General features: G+C 36.9%; 1 protein-coding gene across 2 annotated transcripts in view; it reads left to right on the forward strand.

The window, feature by feature from the left end:
* CTNNA1 (catenin alpha 1) overlaps positions 1-25,327 on the forward strand; it is a 215,254-nt gene that overhangs the window by 3,907 nt on the left and 186,020 nt on the right. The window contains exon 2 of one of the 2 annotated variants that reach the window (XM_037800817.1): positions 21,014-21,120. In XM_037800817.1, coding sequence (XP_037656745.1) covers positions 21,016-21,120 — 105 coding nt within the window. In that variant the 5' untranslated portion in view covers positions 21,014-21,015. Of the gene's footprint in view, positions 1-21,013; positions 21,121-25,327 lie in introns of those variants that run through there. The other variant, XM_037800818.1, reaches the window with a different exon arrangement.

The following is a 25,327-nucleotide window of genomic DNA, read 5'->3' on the forward strand; positions in this document are numbered from 1 at the left end:
ATTATATCCTGTCTGTGAACTATCAAACTACTTGTAGTTCTCTGGATAATTTGTTCTATTGCTTGCTTTGGTGACTTTTTTATATGTTTATCTTTTGCTTGGGCGACACTTCTTTCTCTTGTCTGCCTAACAAACTCATTTATTTCTTTAAAACCACCTTAGACTTCACTGCCTCTCGGTTTTCTCTTGGACCCTCACTGCTTCTTGGATACCTTGTACAGCTTCTGTGGTTGCATCTTACACTCTGTTTGGTAAATATTTTTATGGACAACTTCCAGGTGGGGCAGGGTCTGGTCATCTATCTATCCATCTATCATCTATCTATCTATCCATCTATCATCTATCTATCTATTTATTTATAATAGATCTTTAAAGTATAACATACGTACAGAACAGTGCTCAAATCAAAGAGTACCCACTTCATGAATTCTTAGAAAGTGAGCACCACCCAGATCAAGAAATTGAAAACTACCAGCACTCCCTAAATCCCCAAATGTCCCTTAACAGTTGCTTCTCATCCCTCCACCACCTTCAGTTTTTAATCCCAGTATCAGGAACATTATGACTGCTCAGTAAGTGTTTGCCAGAGTTAGTATCCTTCTAGAAATTCCAGTCTTTTATATATAAGCAAAACTCTCACTCTCATTTGAGAAACTTACAGGTACTGAATAGAAAGGTCATTGTGCCAGTTTGTATATATTGTGTCCCCCAGAAAAAGCCATATTCTTTAATGCAGTCTTGTAGGGGCAGAAATATTAGTGTTGGTTAAGTTGAAACCTTTGGATTAGGTTGTTTCCATGGAGATGTGACCAACCCAACTGTAGGTGATAATGCTGATTAGATAATTTCCATGGAGGCGTGACCCCACCCATTCAGCATGGGCCTTGGTTAGTACACTGGAGCCCTGTAAAAGCTCAGACTGCTAGCTGCAGCTGAGCGACACATTTTGAAGACGGCCGTTGGAAGCTGACACTGACATTTGGAGAACACCATTTTGAAACGCAACCTGAGAGAAAGCTGACGCCAGCCACATGCTTTCCCAGCCAACAGAGGTTTTCCGGATGCCACTAGTCTTTCTCCATTGAAGGTACTCTTTGATGTCTTACCTTGGGCACTTTATGGCCTTAAGATGGTGACTGTTTAACCAAATAAACCCCCTTTATAAAAGCCAATCCATTTCTGGTGTTTTGCAAAATGACAGCATTAGCAAACCGGAACAGTCATACTCTTTGATTTGCATTCAAGGCCTTCTAAATTCTGGCCTAAATTTACTTACTTAGTCTTATTTTCTGTAAATTGCACTGCATGCCTTCTGCCTCTGCTAGGAATTTGTACTCCTTTGCTCTTTGCCATTTTCCTGGCATGGTCCATTCCTCTTCTGTCACAAATGCTTATACATCTCTGAAGGCTGATTAACATGCTTTTTTTCCATTGAAACTTTGACAGTCATCCCAGAAGTGATTGAATTAATCTGAACTCTTACAAATTTGTACACATATGACTTTTGCACTCATTGTTCTGTTTTTTGTTGTTGTTTTGTTTGCTTCTTAAACTATCTTTTTCTCACTTGAACATGGATATCTTTAGGGCAGGGACTAAATTACTGTTGTAGCCACCTTACCCTCCAGCGTAGTGAGCTGGATGATCAAGACAAGCAAGGAAAGAGTCTGGAAAAATAAGAACATGTAATTCTTGAAAGGTTATAAAAAACAATGAAGACTTAAGTGGGTGTGGTGTTTCCTGCCCTTGCTAATTTGTCATTGCTTTTATGTCTATTTGTTAAATTATGATAATGTGCTTTTAGGAGTTTTTAGTCTTGTGGGACTCAACACAAGAGTTTGAACTTTGTCATCTGTAATGAATAAGATGATTTGTAAAGGATATTTAGTTTAACTTCTGATGTTATAAAACTAATTTATTCTTTCAATTATGGAGTGCTGGACAAAACATGACACGTTTTTATCTATATTAAGTGGGTCTTAGGAGTAAAACTAGAGAACAGGTTCAGCTTTTAAGTATCAAGTTGCTGACTTACCTTCCTTAAGACTCTTCTAGACTGTAAATTCTTTTGCTAATGCTAGAGCTCCTTCAAGGAAATTGAATTCTTTTGTATCTTTGTCTCCTGTGGTACTGACTCATTTCTTTCCCATAGCAGGTTCTATTCAATATGTATTGAATTAGCATTATGGCAGACATACTTATGCTCTGTATAGGGTTCTGCCAGGTTGATACGGGGATTGAGGCATGACTTGACATCCAGTTCATTAAAATTTTTTAAAAATATAACTCATATTTATATCACCAAGTACTAAATACTGTTAACATTTTGGTGTATATCTTCTATTCTTTGTTCTAGACATGTATACTGACTATAACTTTCATAAAAAGTAGATTTCACTTTATGTTCTTTTGTAATCTGTTGTCTACTTATAACCTGACCATTTCTCCGTATTATTAGCATAAGATTAACCTTTCCTTTAGTACCACTAAGAAAGAAGAAATGCTGCCAAATAAACTAGGAAATGCTATCTATTGTAAGATACTCCACATTTCAGAGACTTCATGTGAAAAATGTATGCTCTAGAATAATGGTTAACCTCACAATGCTAACACAGAATCCCCTCCTGTTCCATTATGTGGCTTCTTTAATCAGTCCTCTCTTGGACATTTAGCTTGTTTCCAGTGCTGCTTTAGTTTATGACTAAATCTTTTTGCCCATCCTTGATTATTTCTTTTGGATAACTTCTTAGAAGTGGAATTTCTGGGGGAAAAGGTTTTTTTGTTTGTTTGTTTGTTTTTTGTAGCCTTTAAAATTTTGCCAGATTCTGCATCTGTGCTATATATCAAGGTATTTTCCACTTTAAACATCCTCCATTTATTGTTTGAATACTCAGCATGGAAAATGTAGGCTGGCATTGAATTAAGCTAAGAGGCAGGGTTTGATTGCAGGTCTTACTTCCTTGGGTGGAGGCCAGAATGTCCCTCAGCCTGGTTCAGTGTAAAATAAGCCCCAGGAAGGCCACTTCCTGGTGTTGCTGTCATCCAAAGAGGGTATAGCAGTGAATTTCTGTCTGGTATTGCTCTTTGTCAAGGATGGTTGCAGATCCACCACTGCCACCTTCTCACCTGTTAGTTTAGCCTCCTTAAGAGGTTGATGTTGTCTTAGCTCCTGAAGTAAAATGATCCTCCGGACATTTATATGCTGTGGCTCAGTTGTATGTACATGCTGTTATGAAAATAAAATGAATTCATTTAACTTTTTCCAAATTTTGATTGTGGAGGTGATTACACAATCGTATGAGTTGGTCAAAACTCAGAACGGTTCACCAAAACAGAGTGAGTTTTACTATGTACAAAAAATGAAAAAAGAAAAAAATAATTCATTTAAAATAGCATTTTTTGAGTGTTTGACCTTTTATATAGAGATAAACTAGTAGCAAAAAACATGAAATCAGTAATCCCTTTTGCTTTTCCAACCCAAAGAGTTTTTTCCTCATGAATGACAGTGAAGTCTTTGAAGTCCTAAAGAAATTTTGGTGATTAAACATGTTGTACATGTTGGAGGATTTAAGTCTTATTAGTACTTGATGTTTTCTCTTAAGGAAAAAAAGTTAAAACACATCAGGCCTCTGGGAGAGACTCATGGAAGCAGCAGTTTCTGAAATTTGCCCAGGAACTAGTGTTCTTGCTTCTAGGCTGTGAAGGTGTTGGTTATGCAGCCCCACATGGTGGGTTGCAGTTGAATGGGGTGACAGCTATGGGGAAGTGGACTGTCTGGCTTGACTTGCCGTGTCTCATGCTGTTTTCTCACTTGTGTGTGCGTTATACTGTATTTCTCTCTCATTGGAGGTCTGAAGTGTGCGGAAATACCCACGCTTCAAGACAACACTTCAACATTGCCCTTTCTCTGTTGGAGACCCTCAGTGTTCATTGTTTTCTTCTTTAGCTTTTTTATAACTATCAAACTTTTTTTCCTCCATGTGCATTGTGCCCCCAACCCCATTTCAACCCCATTTCTAATGGAGCTTGAAATTAGCATGCATTTCTATTTACTTGTTGAAGGGCTGTCATCTGTCAACTCCACTTTTTGATTGGGATTTAATTTGTGCTTTTTCACTGTCTGCAAGTTTGCAATATGGCATATAATGTAAATGCAGTTAGAAGGGCAACTTCGGTTCTGTGTATTTGTGGCAAACATTTGGTCATCTGGAACAAGTATTGTATGAGTAGTGTGATTTGATTTTTAGAATTTCTGTCATCTTTTTCATGTTCCCATTTTGTTGAAAGAGGGGAGGGAATTACATTGTGGAACTTATTGTGATTTTCATCTGTAAGAGTATTTTTTAAAAGGTTCCCAGGGCTTTAAAGAAGAAAAATTTATCTTTTGCATTAAAATTTTTTAACAAGTAATTTAATCCAATTTGATCTGTTTAAGTAATTGGCCTTATTCTTGAATTGCTAATTTAAAGGCTAGTTCTTTCCTGGGTGGCTTAGTTTTGGCTGTACCATCCCATTACAGTGAACTAGGGATTCCTTTATTCTCTTGTTCCAAGATTTCCTTTTTGTATATTGTTTTAAATAAGTGGACCATCAATTGTAGCTTGAAAATGTTTTATTGCTATGTTTTATTTTATTTTGTTAGTATTTGACATTATGAAATAAAAATGTGAGTTGGAGGCCTGCTTAATTATCAGGCTGCATTATTCTGTACTGCTTTATTAACCAGGTTAGACTGATGACTGTTCTTGAAATTGAAGATGCTGTTTTAGACATTGTCCAGAAATGCCTTCACTGCATCCCTTTTCAAGTGATGGTAAGGATAGGTGCCTTTGCTAGTAGTTCACTTGCCCTGTTTGGTCCTGAATTATGCTTTCTTTCCAAGCAAAGATGCATTAGTTATTATTCTTTCATGGTATGTTGAAAATTTCATTATGTTAAATATTTCAATATTAATCTAGCCTCCTAATCATGGTTTGTGAAAAATGATATTGCAGTGATAAGCCAGAAGCTGAAAGGGAGAGGTAAGTTACTATTACTGATGAGTCTGTGTCCATGGGGTTTTCTTTCCTGGGGATCTCTAGATTGGCAAAGATTTCCTATAATCATCTGTTATTATTTTCTTGCTTCCTTGGGCCTGGGGTCACCACATTCTCAGGAAAGCTCTGGACTGACTTTGGAGTGTATCTTTAGAAACCTGTTATTTTTCAGAGATGAGGCTAAATGAAATATGAGCCTGATCCCTTATGAGGAGGGAAAAAACTCCAAGGAAATGGAAGATGGCAAAAGTTGAAGAGAAATTTAAGCTTATTTGCCATCAAGACCAGTGAAAGATGTAATATTTTTTAGGTAGCTTGATTGAGTCAGGGTCTGTTTCGGTTTGCTAAAGCTGCCAGAATGCAATATTCCAGAAATTGGTTGGCTTTTTCAATGGTGATTTATTAGCTTACAAATTTATAGTTCTATGGCCATGAATATGTCCAAAATTAAGGCATCAAGAAGTAGATACTTTCTCGTAGGAAAGGCCATTGGCACCCGGGGCTCCTCTATCACATGGAAAGGCACATGGCTGGCTTCGCTGAACCTTTTTTCCCAGGTTTAGCTTCTGGTTTTAATGGCTGTCTCCAAAATGTCTCTGCCTTTTATCCTCTCATAGAGGACTCCTGCAAGGGGATTAAGACCCCACCTTGAATGGGCGTGGTCACATCTGCATGGAAACAACTTAATCAGAAGGTCCCACCCACAATAGGTCTGTCTCTACAAGATTGGATTAAAAGAACATAGGCTTTTAGGGTCTAAGTCAGTTGTAGCAGAAAGGGTTCAAGTAAATACAGCACATTATTAAAAGCCTGCTTTGCAGAGCAGTGTGCTGGGTGTTGAGGAGATACTAAGAATGTATAAGCCACCATTGCTAACCTCAAGAAGTTTACAGACTAGTGGGATCAGCCTTAGAAATATCACTGTAGTTAAGAATTAGCAATGTATTCCCATTTTTACTAATCTATAATGAGAGACATTCCTTGTTTCTTTCCACACGTCTGTGTTGCTGGATGAAACCTAGAACAGTTGAGCCAATTCAGTTAAATATGCAAAGAATGCTATGTTAGATGAAGAAGCCGCAGTCCTTCCTGTACTCAAGGGAGCTCTGTTTTGGGGGAGACAGATGCCCAGATATAGTGCCGGGTGGCAAGTGCTGTAATAAAGATGCTTGTAAAGTGCTGGAGGAACCCGGGAAAGAGGGAACAGCCCTTTTTGTGGAAGCAGAAGAGATACTTGTCTGAGTCTTGAAGGAAGATGAGTATCTTTCCAGTTGGAAAAGAATGGAAGGGTGCTCTGGGCAGAGGAAACAGCTTGTAAAAGGTCTGGAGGCATCCATGTGGCACTGGGGAGGACTTAAATGGAGTGGAGGGAGGCAGGTGATAAGGTTGACAGGCATATTCACATTTCCCCACTTGTACCAATGATGTTCTTTATGGATTTTTTTTTTTCCTCGATCCAGGAACCAATAAAAGATCACATATTGCATTTAGTTGTCATGTCTCTAAGAGTTTGGGCCAGTTTTGTAGATGTCTCATAATTTGGACTTGTTTGTTCTACTTTTGGCAAGAACACCGCATATGTTATGTATCTTTCTTAGGATATTACAGTGGTTGTCAGGCTGTTCTACTAATGGGGATGCTAAGTGTAATCACTTGATTAAGTGCTGGTCAGGTTTGTATAAGGGGTTTCAGCTTCATCCTGTGATAGTGGAGAAGCAGTCCCAAGTCTTTTTCATAGGGGGATTGACCTGATGAGAACTGTAACTGTTGGCTCCCTAGAGAGTGATGATTGGGGAAGAAGCGTCGGAAATTAGAAGACTCCTAGATGCTCTAAACCAGAGATGAGGAGAATCTAGGCCAGAGCCCTAAGAACAGACAGGGTTAGTAGGATGAGCCAGGTGTTTACTGAGGTGCAGGAGAGGGGCAGGGAGGAGGAGAAAAGGGGGCCTGGTTTGGGTGGAGCTTTGGGCAGCTGAGATGAGGATGGCCACATGGGGAACAGGCTGGCAGGTTTGGGGCCTGTGGAGTTTGTGTGGTGTGGAGAGGTTCTGTAGACTTGTGGAAATGTGCCCCTTGTGGCGAAGGCACTGGCTGGCCACTCTCTGCCTTCACTATGGTAATCTGAAGAGGTGGGGTTGGTTCTTTTGTCTTAGTTTTTTAGGTGTGGTTTCAAGGTTTCTCATTGCGGAGAAATTGTTACAAACAGTAAGACTAGAATGGGTGCAAAATTATTTTTAAGTTAGGAAGGATAAAGTCCTGACCTCCAGTTCCTTCTTCATTTCTTGGCTTACCTTCCAGCCTTACTTTCTGCCACTACCCATCTATTTTTAAGTTACACTTGTGGTTCCTGTAAGGTGCCAGTGTTCTCTGGTGCCATCATCCCTTCCCACAACCTGAAATCCACCCCCACCCCCCAATATGACAGAGTCTCAGACTTCCCTGGCAAGCTGGGGACTCCCTGGGTGCTCCTGAAGCTCCCCTTATGCACGGATGGAGCACTTTTCAACTTTATATCTCCTGATGTATTGTAGCTATTTTTTCTGTGAACCCCCCAACTTGCTTATTTATTTTTTTAATCTTCACACCTACAGAAAAGTTAAAAGTAGTACAGTGAGCACTTGATTCATCAATTCACCTAGATTCACCATTTGTTAGCATTTTTCAGTGACTTCTGATAAACCTTTTTTTTTTTTTTTGAGACGTGGAAGTAAACTGCAGTCATGGCACTTCACCCATAAATTCTTGAGTATGTGACTCCTAAGAATAAGGACATTGTCCTACACAACCTTATTGCAGTTATCATACAAGAAATTTTACATTGACATAGTACTATATAACTCCTTGCTTTTCAAGAGTGTTCTAGGGACCAGTATCGGCTTTCCCTGGGAGCTTGTGAGCAATGCAGACCTACCGGATCAGAATCTGCATTTTCACAAGATCCTCTTGATTCATATTTACATTTCCCCATTTGTACCAATGATATTCTTTATGGTTTTTTTTTTTTTTGGTCCCAGGAACCAATAAAATATCACATATTGCTTTTAGTTGCCATGTCTCTTTAGTCTTGATTCTCAGTCTTTTTTTTCCCTTAGGACTGACATGTTTTAAGAGTTTGGGCCAGTTTTGTAGATGTCTCATAATTTGGACTTGTTTGATTGTTCTACTTTTGGCAAGAACACTGCATATGTGATGTGTCTTTCATAGGATATTACAGTGGTTGTCAAGTTGTTCCACTGGTGGGGATGCTAAGTTTTATCACTTGATTAAGTGGCCTCTGCCAGATTTCTCTTTTGTAAAGGCACCTTTTTCCTTTTGTACTGAATAATTAATCCATGGAATGATCTGTTAGTCATTTCTAATTAGTATTTCTGTCCCTGGCACCTAGCAGGATCCTGGGATGTGGTACTTTGTTAGTCATTGATGAATGAATGATGAAATAGGTCATAAAAAGTACGTATTACAAGACAAAACCTAGACAAAGTTCTTGGTTGTTTTTTCAGTCAGTCTGGGTAACTTCCTAGATTCCCTATTAAAATAAAGGCAGTTTTTTTGGCTCTCCAAGAAAAGTATTTTTTTCTACTTTTGGGCTTCTCAGCTGTGTGAAGTTTCTCTGCCTTTTAGTCCCATTCTTCTAAAACAAAAACCTCTTTTCCCTTTTGTCTTTCCTTTCTCTTGTGCCTCCAGTCCAGATGCTTGCTTCATCTTCTTTGCTTTTCAGACCAAAGTCATCTTGTTTCTTAATGGAAACAGGAACTTCCTTTGCATCCATAGTCAGTTATCTGTTATGAGGCCTTAATGCAGCTTTCTATCCAAAACTCATCCATTGTTAATGGTCTCAACCACAATAGGATGGAAGCTAAATAAACAAATCATAGATAGCCACTCCATACAGCAAGTGGTTGCTTCACCTCGGGGGCTCTTGTTTTTGTTTTATTTTTTCTTTCCTGCTTCTCTCACCTTTTCTTGCTCTATGTTCCAGCTATATTGGCTTTCTCTTTCTGAGTCCTGCAAGATGCTGTCTCATGACTGTGTTCCCTCCACCTGGAAGGCTCTTCTGGAACCCAGATACTCACTTGTCTGGCCCTTTCTTGACTTTCAGGTTTTAGCTTAAATGTTATCAAGACAGAAAGGTCCCCTGAGCACTCTGCCTAAAAGCATACCCCTCCATTCCATTCTTCCTGGCACTGATGCTGCCTTATTTATTTACTTATTTATGCCATTACTCGAGTGTCAGCTTCCTGAAGGCAGGGTCCTTTTTGTCTTGTTCACTGCTTTTTGAAATAGTGCCTGTAGGGGAAGGCACTATTTATTTGCTGAGTGAGTCAGCTGAACATCTTTTATTTTAGGTTTACCTTTTGACCTTTGCCCATTGCTTTTGGTAATAAGTGTGTCTTCTGATGCTTATGGCATGACATTTCTTTCATTCAGCTGATCCCTTATGTTTTCCCATTGCCTTTGGTGGTCTCAAGAAAATAAGAAAAGGAATAAAATAAAGAGTGATTTAAGTGTTTTTATTATTATTTTTGTTGTTATTTTAAAAGATCTAGCCAAGTATCCTTTCTCTCATAAATCTGTATGCCTGGAAGGAGAGTGATGACTTTTATAATGTGTGTCCCTCATGTTTGGCGCTTATGTAATCCAGCAGCTTTGCAGTAGATGGAAAACTTTTTACTTTGATTGTATTTTGGCTCCCAGGCTTGATCAAGATGTAGGTTTTTTTTGGTGAAGATATTGTAATTGTGATCAGAAATAGACTAATTTCTTGGGAAAAAGTAAGTTTTTTCTGTTTACTTGGGTCATCTGCATTTTTATACCTCTGATTTCCTTATCCCTCCTACCCAACCCCCAACTAGTTTACATTTTAGAAGGTGACATGCTTAGGGGGAGGGGTGGTTATAAAATAAACAGGATATAGTTTTCAGAGTGAGTCTTAATTATAAGGGTTACCTTGTTATTGTTTTTGTTTTTGTTTGTTGATAGTTACCAGGAGATTTGAGAGTTAAATTTTCCACACCTGTGTTAACTCTGCTTAATGCACATGCAACCTGGCATACCTGTGACAGAACTGAGTAATCCAAAATCCTGTATTTTATACAGTTATAAGGTTGCTGTGGGTACTTTTAATTTCTAATTTCCTGATTTGCATATAAATGAACCATCCTAATATTACATCAACTTAACCTTGCTGTTTAAAAAAAAAAAGAAATGGCATTAAGTAACATGGTAAGGATAGTCTGTAGCTTTGGAGCAGACATGTTTAAGAATGATGTGGCCTTTCTGTTGTAAATGAACGTTTAATGTCTCTGTAGAAGGTGTGTAGCTCTTGTGGGACTGTAGCAGTTTGCCAGCAGTCAGCCTCCTTGGTTTTGATGGAATTATGCTTTTATTTTTTCTTTGTGATGTCTCCATTTCTGTTTCTTTCATAAAGATTGCTAGTTAGATGCCTGCATCTCTGCCCTTTCTGAATTTATAGCCACTGTTGCCATTTTAAGGTAATGAAGACTGAATAACTACTATTTAACCTTTTATTTAGTTCCACTAAGCATGAATCCTTCTGGAAAAACCTAAGGTTGCTGTAATTCATTAAGGTTGGCTAGCTCTAGTAGCTACATTTTGTAATAGATCTTGCAAAGGAGTGCTCTGTAAGTTAATTGGAAAACTAGAAACTGCCAAGAGTTTAAAAGTTATTTGTTTAGCTACTCTAAACAATACCATTAATTGTAGAGAACCAGGCGATATGACTAAGATTAAGGCAGGAGCTTTGTATTGGTAGGCTTGTAAATATTTTCAAATCAGGTTGCGTAAATTCAGTCCAATTAAAATTCTGTGTCTGCTCTGCATAAAGCACCTTGCCTGAGACGTTCGAGACATGAAGAAACATACTCATGGTTACCATCCTTAAACTTAAAATATAGCTGGGAAGATCACAGGCCTTTTAGAGCCAGAAGGACTTGGAGCATAGAATTCAATTCCTTTTATTTTATAGATGAGAAAACTGAGAATTCAGAAAAATGAAGTGACTTGTTCAAGGTCAGAGAGAGTACGTTAGTGACAAAGCTGGTACCAGAAGCCTGTGTTCTTTCCAGTAGAACAAATTCTCTGTAGATTTTAGACTCTACTTTTATTTGTTGGAATGTTTTTAGGGTTGGGGTCACCAAAAGCAAAGCTCATCTCGGTAGTATAGTTTAATAGTGTTTGGTGTCACTCTTGGCAGGGCTTTTGATTCAAGATGCTGCACAGGGCAGTCTCCTTCCATCGTGGTTATTGAAGGACTTGAAAATACACTGAGTGGGTTCTCAATTTTCAAGTGTCAGTATATTTCAAGTTTCTCGGATGTGAGTGATTGAGTCCTTTAACACCCTTAGCAGGAGCCTGAGACTGGTGGATTTTTGTGGGGGTGGCCAGAGACCTACCTCCTCAGAAGTTGTTTAAGAGGATCTGGATTTCTGGAATGAGAACTGTAAGGGACCTGAGGGAGCCTCTTGTTCTTCAGAGGTTGCAAAGTGGCCAGCAACAGAGTAGTCCATAGGTGGATTTCTTTGTCCTGCACCGGGGTAAAAATTTTTAGAAAGGAGTTGGTAACATGAAAGTTTGGAGATTTCATGTAAAATCTTGATCTGTGGCTTCTCTTAAAATCAGATGATTGTTAACCCTGGGTCTGCATTCCTGCATGACAAAAATTGGCTGGGCAGCTGTCCTTTAGACTGGGCACTTGCTTTCAGATTTATGGATCTTGGCCCCTCCTAGTGGTCTCCCCAGCCCCAGGGAGGCCACAGGTCATTTGCAATTCATTATTTTGCTCACACTGCCTTTGTTTTGAGTGAAGAAGAAAGTGAATTTATTTTGTATCCCAAAGTATCAAAATTAGGAAACCAGAAGACTAAGGCTTTCTATTTCAGGAAAAAGGGGGACGTGAATTTTTGTACTTGTTTAATAGTTAAACACACATGTGTGACCAGTGTACCTAAATGCACATTTACAGGTTTGCTTCACTTATTTAAGCTACTTCTCTGCTCCCTTCCTCCACAACCCCTGAATCTGAAAGGCTTTTGATTTTATTTGTGTTGTTGGAATGTCTGTGGAATGTAGAATACACAGGATCCATGGGACATACCATTCCTTCTGAAATGTCTTACCTGTGACATTTGATGACATTTGCTTGAGCAAATGGCTGATCAGTTTAGTGAATAAATAACCTTTTAAAAACTGAAGTATGGGCCTGACATAATATGAGCGTAGAGAACAAATTTGCCCAGTTGGAATGAAACAGATTCCTTGGAAACTGGAATTCTACGTTACTAGATTAAGAAAATCCAAATTCTTTTTGACACCTGTTTTAGTTTCCTGGGCTGCTTAAGCTTAAAACCATGCTTAAGCTCACGGTTTTGAGTCTGGGAAAATGTCCAAATCAAGGCATCATCAAGGAGATGCTTTCTCCCCAAAGACTATGGTGTTCTGGGGCTGGCTGCTGCCATCCTTGGCTCCTCTGCTACGTGGCACAAGGCACAAGGCACAAGGCAGCGTCTGCTGGTCTCTCCCTTCTCGGGTTTCCTTGATTTCAGCTTCTTGCTTCCGGGGCTTTCTCTCTCTCTGATTTTCATTCTGCTCATAAAGGACTCCAATAATAGGATAAGACCCCTCCTGATTGGGTGGGTCACACCTTAACTGAAGTAGCCTCAGCAGAGCTCCTACTTACAATGGTTCATACCCACAGGAATGGATTAGATTTAAGAACCTGTTTTTCTGGGATACATACAGCTTCAAACCACTACAGCACACCATCTTCAGTGATTCTGGAATTTCCTGATGCTTAGATGGTTTTGGTGAAATGTTAGATGATGTCTACACTTACGTGTGTGTGTGTTTATGTTTATTTATTTTGTGGTAACATATAAAACATAAAATTTCATATTTTAACCACCTAGAATTATACAGTTAGTGACACGAATGATACAGTGTTGTGCTCACCACAATCCGTTACCACTTTTCTATCACACCAAAGTCGAACTCTTAACCCATTAAGCACTAACTCTCTATTCCCCATCTCTACGTCTAGCAACCTGTAATCTTTCTGTCTCTGAATTTGTATATTGTAGTTATTTTATATAATGATGAGTGAGATCTTTCAATATTTGTCCTTTTTTGTTCGGATTATTTCACTCAACATGGTGTCTTCAAGGTTCAGTTCATGTTGTCGCATGTGTCAGAACTTCATTCCTTCTTACAGATGAATAATATTCTACTTTATGTTTGTGCTGTGTTTTGTTTATCCTTTCATCTGTTTATGGACATTTGGGTAGCTTCCATCTTTTGGCTATTGTGAATAATGCTGCTGTGAACATTGTGGTACAAATATCTGAGTTCCTGTTTTCAATTCTTTTGGGTATGTACATAGAAATGGAACTGCTGAATCATATGGTAATTCTGTTTAACTTTCTGAGGAAAAACAAAACTGCTTTCAACAGTGGCTGCACCATTTTACTACATTCCCACCAACAGTGTACCAGGATTCCTATTTCTCCGCATCCTTATCAACACTTGATACTTTCTGTTTTTTAATTATAGCCATTCTAGTGGGTGTGAGGTGGTATCTCATTGTGGTTTTGATTTGCATGTCTCTAATGGCTAATGATATTGAGCATTTTTTCATTGTCTATTGGCCATTTGTATATCTTCTTTAGAGAAATATCCATGCATCCTTTTCCCATTTTTAAATTGGATTATTTGTATTTTTGTGGTTTAGTTGTAGGAATTCTTTACATGTTCTGGATATTAAATCCTTATTGCACAAGTATTTTTCAAGAATATTTAAAGGGTCTTCCTGTTTGTGTCTCAAGCATGTGTTTATTGGTGAGGGTACAAACATAGTCTTGTATTAAGGTTTTTACAAGTGGGCTAGTCACACACGTGCAGTTCTTTCTTGTCCTTGTGGTCATTTTAATATAGAATTTAGATATTTGATGTTTCTGTAGAGAGTCTAGAACTGCACTTTCTAATAAGATAATCACTATCTACTTGTGGCTATTTAAAATTAATGAAAATTAAATACAATTAAAAGTTGAATATCTCAGTCACCCTAGCCCCATTTTGAGACATCTCTCTCTCCCCACTCTACCCAATGTCTTCTTTTCCCACCTCCATCTCCCTCCTTCTCTCCTTCCTCCCCCTCACTTCGCATTTCCTCTTCTCTTCACACCCCCCCCCGCCTTCCTTCCCTCTCTCTTCATCCCTTCTCTCTTCCTCTCCCTCTTCTCTTCATCTTTCTCTCCTTGTTTCTCTCCCTGCCTGCTTCCCCTTTCCCTCCCCATTTCTTCTCTTCCTCTTCCTTCTCTTCCCCCCTCTCCCTACTTCTGACTCTCTCCCTCTATCCCTTCCACTTTCTCTCTCTGTATATACACGTATTTAATAGTTATTTTTTTCCTGAACCATATGAGAGTAAGTTGCATACATCATGGCCTTTATATGTAACAAGGACATAATCACAATATAATAATGAAAATTAGGAAATCTAACATTGATACAACAGTATTATCTAGTTCATATTCCATATTCAGATTTTATCAATCGCCTCTCAATTTTTTTTCTCTTAATACAATTCCGATCCAGAATCACTTATTGCATTTAGTTGTTGTATGTCTCTTTAGCCTCCTTTAAATCTGAAAGAGTTTCTCAGTCCTTTTTTTTCTCTGACTTTGACATTTTTGAGGAGTACAGGCTAGTTATTTTGTAGAATATCCATCATTTCAGTCTGTCTTTCTTCATGACTATATTGGGGTTATGTACTTCTGACAGGAAATACCACAGAAGTGATATTATATCCTTCCCAGTGCATTACATTAGGAAGTAACATGATGTCAGTTTGTCCCATTATTGGGGAGGTTAATTTTGATCACTTGGTTAAGGGGTTGTTTGCCGGGTTGCTCCATTGTAAAGTTACTGTTTTCTCCCTTTGTCATAAAGACTCTGTGGGGAGTTACTATGAGACTAAATAAACATTCAGCTCATCCATTAAACTTTCACGCACTAGGTTTGGCATTCTTGATTCTTGCTTGAATCAGTGATTACTCTGATGGTTCCTAAATGGTGATGTTTCTAAATACATTATTCTTTCCATATCTATTAGTTGGTTTTTCTATTGAAAAGAAGAACTTTTCTTTTCCTTTATTTCAGCATGGGCTTGGATTCTTTTTTTATGCAATGGATCATAATCTGTTTTATCTTATTTAATTTTCACACAAGCCCTCTGAAGATGGTGGTGGTAGTTTTACTTTCTAAGTGGGGAAACAGATTCAAAGTGGTTATGTGATGATCAAACATGCCTTTTGATTTGCTTGTCTGCCTTACATCTTGGAAAGTAAAGATCTTACCTTTTTTTAAATAAAATAACTTTTTCTAAGTACTTGTGTAATGTTATGATATCAGAAAATATGGTTAAGCAAACAGAAGAATGTTAAAGTCACCCATAATCCCCTATCCTTAGAGATAACCACTGGAAAATTTTGGTGAATATTCAGGTATTTTTATTTCCCACTGCAATTAAACTTCATATTGTATTGAAATTTCTTTTCCATTCTCAGTAGTATGTATTTTGAATTTTTTCCCGTGTACTTCTACAACATTTTCCCCAGTTTTTAAAATGAGCAATTTCAGATATACAAAGGAGTTGAAAGAAAAATTTTGTGAACACCCACCCATATGTCTTCACCTAGATTCAATAGTTAAGTGTTTTTTTCATGATTTATTCATCTCTCTCTGGATGTATTCATTTTTGCTTTTGCTGAACCATTTGAAATTTGCAGACATCTTGACATTTCACTCCTAAATATTTCAGCATGATTGACTGAAAATAAATCATTTTTTGACATAGCCACAATTCCATTATCATACCTGAGAAATTGACCAGTAATTCCATGTTATTATTTAGTATTTAATTTAATAAATACTAGAAATTTGCCAGTTTTCCTGTGAATGTCTTACAGCTGTTTGTTTCAAACCAGTATCTAACTCAGGTATATATACTGCATTAGATTCTTTGGTCTCTTGAGTCTTTTGGTCTAGAATAGTACTCCCACCTTCTCATATTACTGACTTTGAAGAGTTAAGGTCTGTTGCCTTGTAGAATGTCTTACATTCTGGATTTTTCTGATTGTTTCCTCATGGTATTGCTTAACATGTGATATTCATACCCCTGTACTTCCTATAAATTTGCAATTAAGCCTAGATTAGTTTCTTAACCTGGAGTAAGTTTGGATTAAAAAAATTGTTTTTGTTTCTTTTCACTTCTGATGGGAATTTATCATTTCAATTCATTATTAATATAGGCAGCAAACTATGGTTTTCAGTTGTACCTATAACTTTATTATCAGTAGAAATCTTACAGCTTTTTTATATCTGCAGTAATAGAAAAAATACTCATTATGACTTCAAAGTAGTTATCAGACCTCTCACCAGATCTTATTTAATGTGTTAATAAGGAATCACATGTATTACTGTATCACACATTTGTTGCTTGTATTTTGATAACTATATTTCAATGTATTTATTACTTTTGTAATTCTTTCAGTTTTATTTCATGCATTTAAATATATTCTGAGGAGGAGTCTGTAGCTGCACTGTCCAGTATAGTAGTCACTAGCTGCATGAAATGTGGTTAGTCCAAACTGGGATTGCTCTAGTATAAAATACACACCCTTCGTATGAGTATAAAATGTATCCAATAATTTAAAAAATTGAATTGAAATTATATTATTATTATTGAAATTATGTTATTTTGGATATATCAGGTTAAATAAAATTTATTATTAAAATTAATGTCACCAGTTTATTTTTACTTGTTTAATGTGGCTACTAGAAAATTAAAAATTACATATGTGGCTTGCATTGTATTTCTATTGGACAATGCTAGTTTATAGACCTCACCATGGCACAAAAAAGGTTAAGAATCCCTAGGTAAAGGCTTCATTAGACTCAGGTTAAACATTTAAAACATTTTTTATCATACTTTTTAGGTGATGTAGGGTACTTCATATTTCATCATATTAGGAGCCACACAATTATTCCATTAGTAGCAGTGCTACGTGTAGTTATTTGTTTAAGGGAGTGACCGTCAGAGCTCAGCATTGTCAAGGTGTCTTACCCTTTGTAATTAGTAAGTAACCTGTCAGGTGATACTTGGGGTCGTTATAGATATCCTCTTCCTCAATAACTTTTTACCTACTGCTTTTTTTTCTTCTTTTCTCTAGAATTTTTTTTAAATAAAAGATTTATATCAAGACTGTAAGAGGAATAAATAGATCAGACAGATAAAATGATTATTCCTCCCCTCCCCTTATAACACTCTATTGTTAACACCTTGCATTAGTGTGGTATATTTGTTGCAATTCATGAATGAACATTTTTATAATTGTACCATTAACCATAGTCCATCGTTTACAATAGGATGCACTGTGTTGTACAGTCCTATGCTTGTTTTTAAAAAATGTTCATTCTAGTAACAAAATATAACCTAAAATTTTACCTTGTAACTACATTCAAATATGTAATTCAGTGCTGTTAATTGTATTCACAATGTTGTGCTACCATCACCACCATATATTACCAAAACTTTCTGATCAACCCAAATAGAAACTGGGTACATTTTAAGCATTCATTCCTCATTCCCAAACCCCATCCAGTCCCCTGGCAACCTGTATTCTAGATTCTGACTACGAGTTTGCTTATTCTAATTATTTTGTATCAGTGAGATCATACAATATTTGTCCTTTTGTGTCTGACATATTTTAGTCAACATCATGTCTTCAGGGTTCATCCATGTAGTGGCATGTATCAGACCATCATTCCTTTTTTACAGCTGAATAATATTCTACTATGTGTATATACCACACTTTGTTTATCCATTCATCAGTTGATGGACACTTGGGTTGCTTCCATCCTTTGGCAGTTGTGAATAATGCCACTGTGAACATCAGTGTGCAAGTATCTGTTCAAGTCCTTGCTTTCAGTTCTTTTGGGTATATACCTAGTAGTGGAATTGCTGGGTTATAACGTAGTTCTATAACTTAGCTTTCTGAGGAGCCACCAAACTGTCTTCCACAGTGGCTACACCATTTTACACTGCTCCCAGCAATGAATGAGTGCTCCTATTTTTTCTCTGCATCCTCTCCAACACTTGTAATTTTCTGTTCTTTTTTAACAGTAGGCGTTCTAGTGGGTGTGAAATGGTAGCTCTTTATGGTTTTTATTTGCGTTTCCCTAATAGCCAGTGATGTTTTTCAGACATTTTTTTTTTTTAATTCAGTTTTATTGAAATATATTCACAAACCATACAGTCATCCATGGTATACAATCAACTGTTCACAGTATGATCATATAGTTATGCATTCATCACCACAATCTATTTCTGAACATTTTCCTTACATCAGAAAGAATCAGAATAAGAATAAAAAATAAAAGTGAAAAGAGAATACCCAAACCATCCCCCCATCCCACCCTATTTGTCGTTTAGTTTTTACTCCCATTTTTCTACTGATTTTTTTTCAATTTTTTAACTTTGTTTATCAAAAAATTAAAAACAAACAGGCAAACAACAACCAAAAAAACCCCACAACATTTCAAACAAAGCAATGGATTAAGGAAAACAAATAACCTAAAATAACTACTTTGCTTCCAATATGTTCCTACCATACCCCAAGAAAATTAATAAAGCATGTCCAAACAGAGGAGTAAGAAAAACAAATAATGTAAAATAACTACATTGCTTCCAACATGTTCCTACCATACCCCAAGAAAATTAACAACCCCTAAGAAAACAAAGGAATAAGAGAAAAAAAAAACCTAAAATAACTCTATTGCTTCCAACATGATCTTACTATATCCAAGAAAGTTTACAAACCATAATCATTCCTGAGCATTCCCATAACATTGAGATTACCCTCCATAGTTTATCTGTTCTTATTAGATTATCATTCCCCCTCCACTAATTGGTATCTCTAGGTCCCCTACATTCTACAGTATAAAACATTGTACATTTTTCACGGAATTCACATTAGTGGTAACATACAATATCTCTCTTTTTGTGCCTGGCTTATTTTGCTCAGCATTATGTCTTTTTTTTTTTTTAATCTTCATTTTATTGAGATATATTCATATACCACGCAGTCATACAAAACAAATCGTACTTTCGATTGTTCACAGTACCATTACATAGTTGTACATTCATCACCCAAATCAATCCCTGACACCTTCATTAGCACACACACAAGAATAACAAGAATAATAATTAGAGTGAAAAAGAGCAATTGAAGTAAAAAAGAACACTGGGTACCTTTGTCTGTTTGTTTCCTTCCCCTATTTTTCTACTCATCCATCCATAAACTAGACAAAGTGGAGTGTGGTCCTTATGGCTTTCCCAATCCCCTTGTCACCCCTCATAAGCTACATTTTTATACAACTGTCTTCGAGATTCATGGGTTCTGGGTTGTAGTTTGATAGTTTCAGGTATCCACCACCAGCTACCCCAATTCTTTAGAACCTAAAAAGGGTTGTCAGACATTTGTATATCTTCTTTGGAGTAATGTCTTTTCAAGTCTTTTGCCCATTTTAAAAATGCATTGTTGTCTTTTTATTGTTGAGTTGTAGAATTTCTTTATATAGTCTGGATAGTAAACATTTATCAGATATGGTTTCCAAATTTTCTCCCATTGAATGGGTTGTCTTTTTACTTTCATAATAAAGTCCTTTGATGCACAAAAGCTTTTAATTTTTATGAGTTCCCTTTTATCTATTTTTTTCTTTTGTTGCCTTTGCTTTGGGTGTTAAGTCTAAGAAACCATTGCCTAACACAAGGTCCTGAAGATGCTTCCCTATGTTTTCTTCTAGGAATTTGATAGTTCTGGCTCTTATATTTAGGTTTTTGATCCATTTTGAGTTAATTTTTGTATAAGATGTGATGTAAGGGTCCTCCTTCATTCATTTGCAAATGGAGATCCAGTTTGCTCAGCACCATTTGTTGAAGAGACCATTTTTTCCCAGTTCATTGGTTTTTACATCCTTGTGAATCAGTTGGCCATAAACATGAGGGTTGATTTTTGAGCTCTCAGTTCTATTCCATTGGTCTTTATGTCTGTCCTTGTGCCAGTACCATGCTGTTTTGTTTTTTTTTTTAATTTTTTAATCATATGTTTTTACATGCTGTTTTAACTACTGTGACTTTGTAATAAGTTTTAAAAGTTTTAAGATTGGAAAGTGTGAGTACTCCAACTTTGTTCTTTTTCAAGATGGTTTTGGCTGTTCTGTTCTGCAAAGATGGTGGTTGGAATTTGATTGGGATTGTGTTGAATCTGTAAATACTTTAGCTGTTTGGGGCCCCTTACCCTTCCATATAAATTTGATTGGCTTTTCCACCTAATGATTTAAAAATTCATTGATAATTCTTACCTGAATCAGTTATTACAGTGAGGGGGGAAGGTTGTAAAATGATCATTTTCTAATTCTTTTCTACATTCATGGTAAAGAAATCCCCTCCCCTTCTTTTCTTTCAAGGATCCCTGTGGACATAAGGATTTTAATTCATTCATCCATCCATTGGGAGCAAGAAAAATCAGCATCTTCTATATTAAATTAGTTTCAGAAGAACTTTCTTCATTAAGTAGTAGCCTTTATTCACTTTTAAGTTTTCATCCCGCTTCTAAAGTTGGGGTGGGAAACTGAAAGTAGAAGTGTCTTGGTGCCAGAGAAACTCAAAGGCGTTTGGGAATCTCCTTTTGTAGTATCCCTATTGTATATAAACTAGAAATCATATGTATAAAAGTTGTAAAAGTTGCTGGAGCCCTTATGTGCAGGTAGTAAGAATTTTTTTTCCTTTGTGTGATGAATTTAGCTTCCCTGATATAAAAGTCCTTAAGTAGGAGAAGGTTTGTTTTGTCTTTCATGTTTGTGTTTAATGTTTGCCTGATTTTGGCTTTTTGTTTGTCTTTCAGAAATGACTGCTGTCCACACAGGCAACATAAACTTCAAATGGGACCCCAAAAGTTTAGAGATCAGGACTCTGGCAGTTGAAAGACTGCTGGAGCCTCTTGTTACTCAGGTAAGAATCTGCGAACACAACACAGTTATTGTAGCAACATGTAATACCTGGTTCCATAGTAGTGGACATGGTAACAAACACAGGAGCAAGGTTATTAAGTTCGGAGCCTTAATTTTAGTGGTTGAGTTTAGGTTGATAGTAGTTAGATGATGTTTCAGTTTTTTGAGGGTACCAGTAATTAAATATTGATGTATGGACTCATTTAACCCTTGAGATGTATAGCTGCTTCCATTTTATTCAGTGTTATTGGCAATTATAGGGGTTAGTGGTATGCAGTGCAACTTTCCAAATATTAGCACTTTGGAGCTACTTTACCCTTGCTTTGGAAGGGAAACCCAAGAAAGATGGAGGATGGAGCTTGACTGTTCAGTCTTGTTGTTTTGTCTAACACACCTTTCATTGTGTAGTATCAAATAGCAAGTCATTAATTTGACAGTTTAAGTTTGGTATGTTCTGTTACAAGTACAAGTTCACAATGCAGTGGGATTTCATTAGCAATTAGCTGTGTACTTTTTGGTGTTGCCAAAGTGTGTTTGTGTGTATGTGTGTGAGAGAGAATAAGAATGAGATTTAGTAGCATGTACTATCCTTTTTAAAAATTCAATTCCAACTCATAAATATAAACTAGCATTTTATATGTGTATATATATGTAGGTAAGTTTGTGTGTATGTATGTGGGAGTGTGTGATAATGCTCAGGGGAGTATTTGCTTTCTTGGAGCCTGTCTACTATATAGTCCTCAGTAAGTCTTGTTATATGGCAAATTTACATTGTAACAAGTAGTTAATAATGTTGAACCTCTGGTTATAGATCAGGTTAAACTTTCTGAGTACAGTTCACCATTATACTTATTAATACTGGTTAATGTTGTAGGACTTTAATTAATTGGGACTTTACTAATTAATTGTTGAGATTTGTGTGAATAAACTGAAACAACTTCAGAAGCAGGTTATTTTAAAACACTTAGCAAAATTTGAAAACAGTAACAGAATGTGACCTAGGTGAAGCCAAGTTCATTATTAATCACTTTCTGGAACTTCTTGGTGACATATGGTAGAGAAGATACATCTAACTTATTATTACTAATCATTTTTTTAAAGTTAATTTTTATTAGAGAAGTTGGGTTTACAGAAAAATCATGCATAAAATATGAGTTCCCATATACCAATCTGTTAACACTTTGCATTAGTGTGATACTTTTGTGTTACAGTTCGTGAAAGAACGTTTTTATAACTGCGCTATTAACCTATAGTCTATCCTTTACAATAGGATTCACTGTGTTGTACAGTCTAATGTGTTTTTTTTTTTTAGTTTTTATTTTAGTAACATATATACAATCTAAAATTTCTCCTTTTTATCATGTTCACTTATATAAATCTGTGCTGTTAATTACATTCACAGTGTACTACCATCACCATTATCCATTACCAAAACTTTATGATCAACCTAAATAGAAACTCTGTACAGTTTACTCCCCATTCCCTACCCCTATCCTCACCCCTGGTAACCTGTGTTCTAGATTCTGACTCAGTGAGTTTGCTTATTCTAATTGTTTCATATCTGTGTGGCTGGCTTATTTTGCTGAACATCATGTCTTCAGGGTTCATCAGTGTTGTCGCATGTATCCAAACCTTATTCCTTTTTATGACTGAATAATATTCCACTACAAGTATATACCACAACTAATTTTTTAATGCAATTTTATTGAAATACATTCACATACCATACAGTCATCCAAAGTGTAAACAGTTGTTCACAGTATCATCATATAGTTGTGCATTCATCACCACAATTTTTTTAATTCATTTTTATTGAGATATGTTCACATACCATGCAGTCATACAAAGTGTACATTCATTTGTTCACAGTGCCATTATATAGTTGTGTGTTCATCACCAAAATTAATTTTTGAACATTTTCATTACTCCAAAAAATAAAAATAAGAATAAAAATAAACGTAAAAAAGAACACCCAAAATATCCCATACCCTTCCCCTCATTATTCATTTACTTTTTGTTCTCATTTTTCTACTCATTTGTCCATACACTGGGTAAAGGGAGTGTGGGCCATAAGGTTTTCACAATCATACATTCACACCATATAAGCTATGTAATTATACAGTCATCTTCAAGAATCAAGGCTACTGGATTGCAGTTCAGCAGTTTCAGATATTTCCTTCTAGCTATTCTAGTACACTAAAAACTAAAAGGGGATCTCTTGACTCCATTTGAAATCTCTCAGCCACTGAAACTTTATTTTGTTTAATTTCTCTTTTCCCTTTTGGTCCAGAAGACTTTCTCAGTATCATGATGCTAGGGTCAGGCTCATCCCTGGGAGTCACATCTCATGTTGCCAGGGAGATTTATACCCCTGGGAGTCATGTCCCATGAAGAGGGGAGGGCAGTGAGTTTACCTGCTGAGTTGGCTTAGAGAGAGAGGCCACATTTGAGCAACAAAAGAGGTTTTCTGGCACGATTATGAGTAGGTTTAGCTTCTCCTTTGTAGTAACAAGCTTCATAAGGGCAAACCCCAAGATTAAGGGCTTGGCCTACTAAATTGGTAATCCCCAATGCTTGCAAGAATATCAGGAATTCCCCAACTGGGGAAGTTTAATATTTCCACATTTTCCCCCAGTCTCTCAAGGGGACACGCATATACTTTTTATTCTCAACCTAAATTGCTCTGGTGTGTATCGAGGCTACACAGTAACTTATACAAACCAACTGATCTCATTCCCTATTCATGGTTCCATGTAATTGTGGTGTTTGAATAAACTGACCATAGAAGTTAAATTATATAGTTTACTACAGAAAATATAGATTTTGCACCAAATAAACTTCTCTTCCTTTGGTCCCACACAGAAGCCGTAGTTTTAAAATACAGTTAATATCATCCTTTACCGTTTAGTCTGATCTATCCCAATCACAACGAAGTTCATTTGGTTCATATCTTCAATCAAAGTCTGATCTCCTTTTCAGCCTCTCTAACAGTTGATGTATGGGGCGATACCAACACTCACTGCTGCCAAACTCTGGCTCGGAGACGCATGTGCCACACAGACACCCAAAGCTCCAGGGACCAACCATGTCACACACAAACATCTCAGCATCTCAAAATTTAGAAATAACTGCTACAACTCATGAATATATGTTACTGCTGTAAGAACTTACAATCTAGGAACATTTACATAAGCCTTCCCCTGATAACCCTTGCTCCCAGATTCAATTCTCAGAGTTTGCACATTATTGTTAGTCCATATTAGTGAGGCATTATAATATTTGTCTTTTTATTTCTGGTTTATTTCACCCAACAAACTGTCCTCAAGGTCCATTCACCTAGTTGCATACCTCAACTGCATTCCTTCTTGCTGCCGCTCAATATTCCATTATATGTATAACACCACAGTTCACCATTCGGTTTACCAGTTGATATACCCTTAGGCCATCTCCATCTATTGCAAATCATGAACACTGCTGCCACAAGCACCAGTGTGTAAATGTCTCCTTGTGTGCCTGCTCTCAGTTCTTCCTAGTATACAACTGATAACGGGGTTGCATGACCATATGGCAACCCCATATTTAGCTTCTTGTGGAACCACCACACTGCCCCCATATGGGCTGCACCATTCTACTTTCCCACCTCTTACAGATATTTAGCTTTGGCATATTGCCTTTGTTACAATTAATGGAAGCATCTTACATTGTTACTGTTAACTATAAAGCCTAGTTTGCACTGATTGTGTTTTTTTACCTATACCATCCAATTTCAACACCTTGCAATGTTGACATTTGTTCTCCCTCATGGTAAAACATTGTTATATTAGTACACTTTATCACCATCATTGACCACTCTGGGTTTCACTAAATTATACAATCCCAGCCTTTATCTTCTTTCTTTCTTTCTGGTGTCATACATGCCCCTAGCCTTGCTCTGTCACCCATATTCACACTCATCTTTTTTCATATTACTTATAATCTTGTGCTACCATCACAGAGTCTTTGTGCTACCATCACAGAGTCTTTGTCTATCTCTTTCTCAATCTATATACAATCAATCCTGTTGAACATTCTGTGTATCCTTCAGTATCAGATGCCTGATCTCTACCCTCTTTGTATCTCCTGATTGCCTGTTTCCTTAACTTACACTTTCAAGGTTCACTCATTAATGTTAGTTCATATTAGTGAGACCATACAGTATTTGTCCTTTT

Source organism: Choloepus didactylus, chromosome 13 (genome assembly GCF_015220235.1).
Source record: "Choloepus didactylus isolate mChoDid1 chromosome 13, mChoDid1.pri, whole genome shotgun sequence".
Lineage (NCBI taxonomy): Eukaryota > Metazoa > Chordata > Mammalia > Pilosa > Megalonychidae > Choloepus > Choloepus didactylus.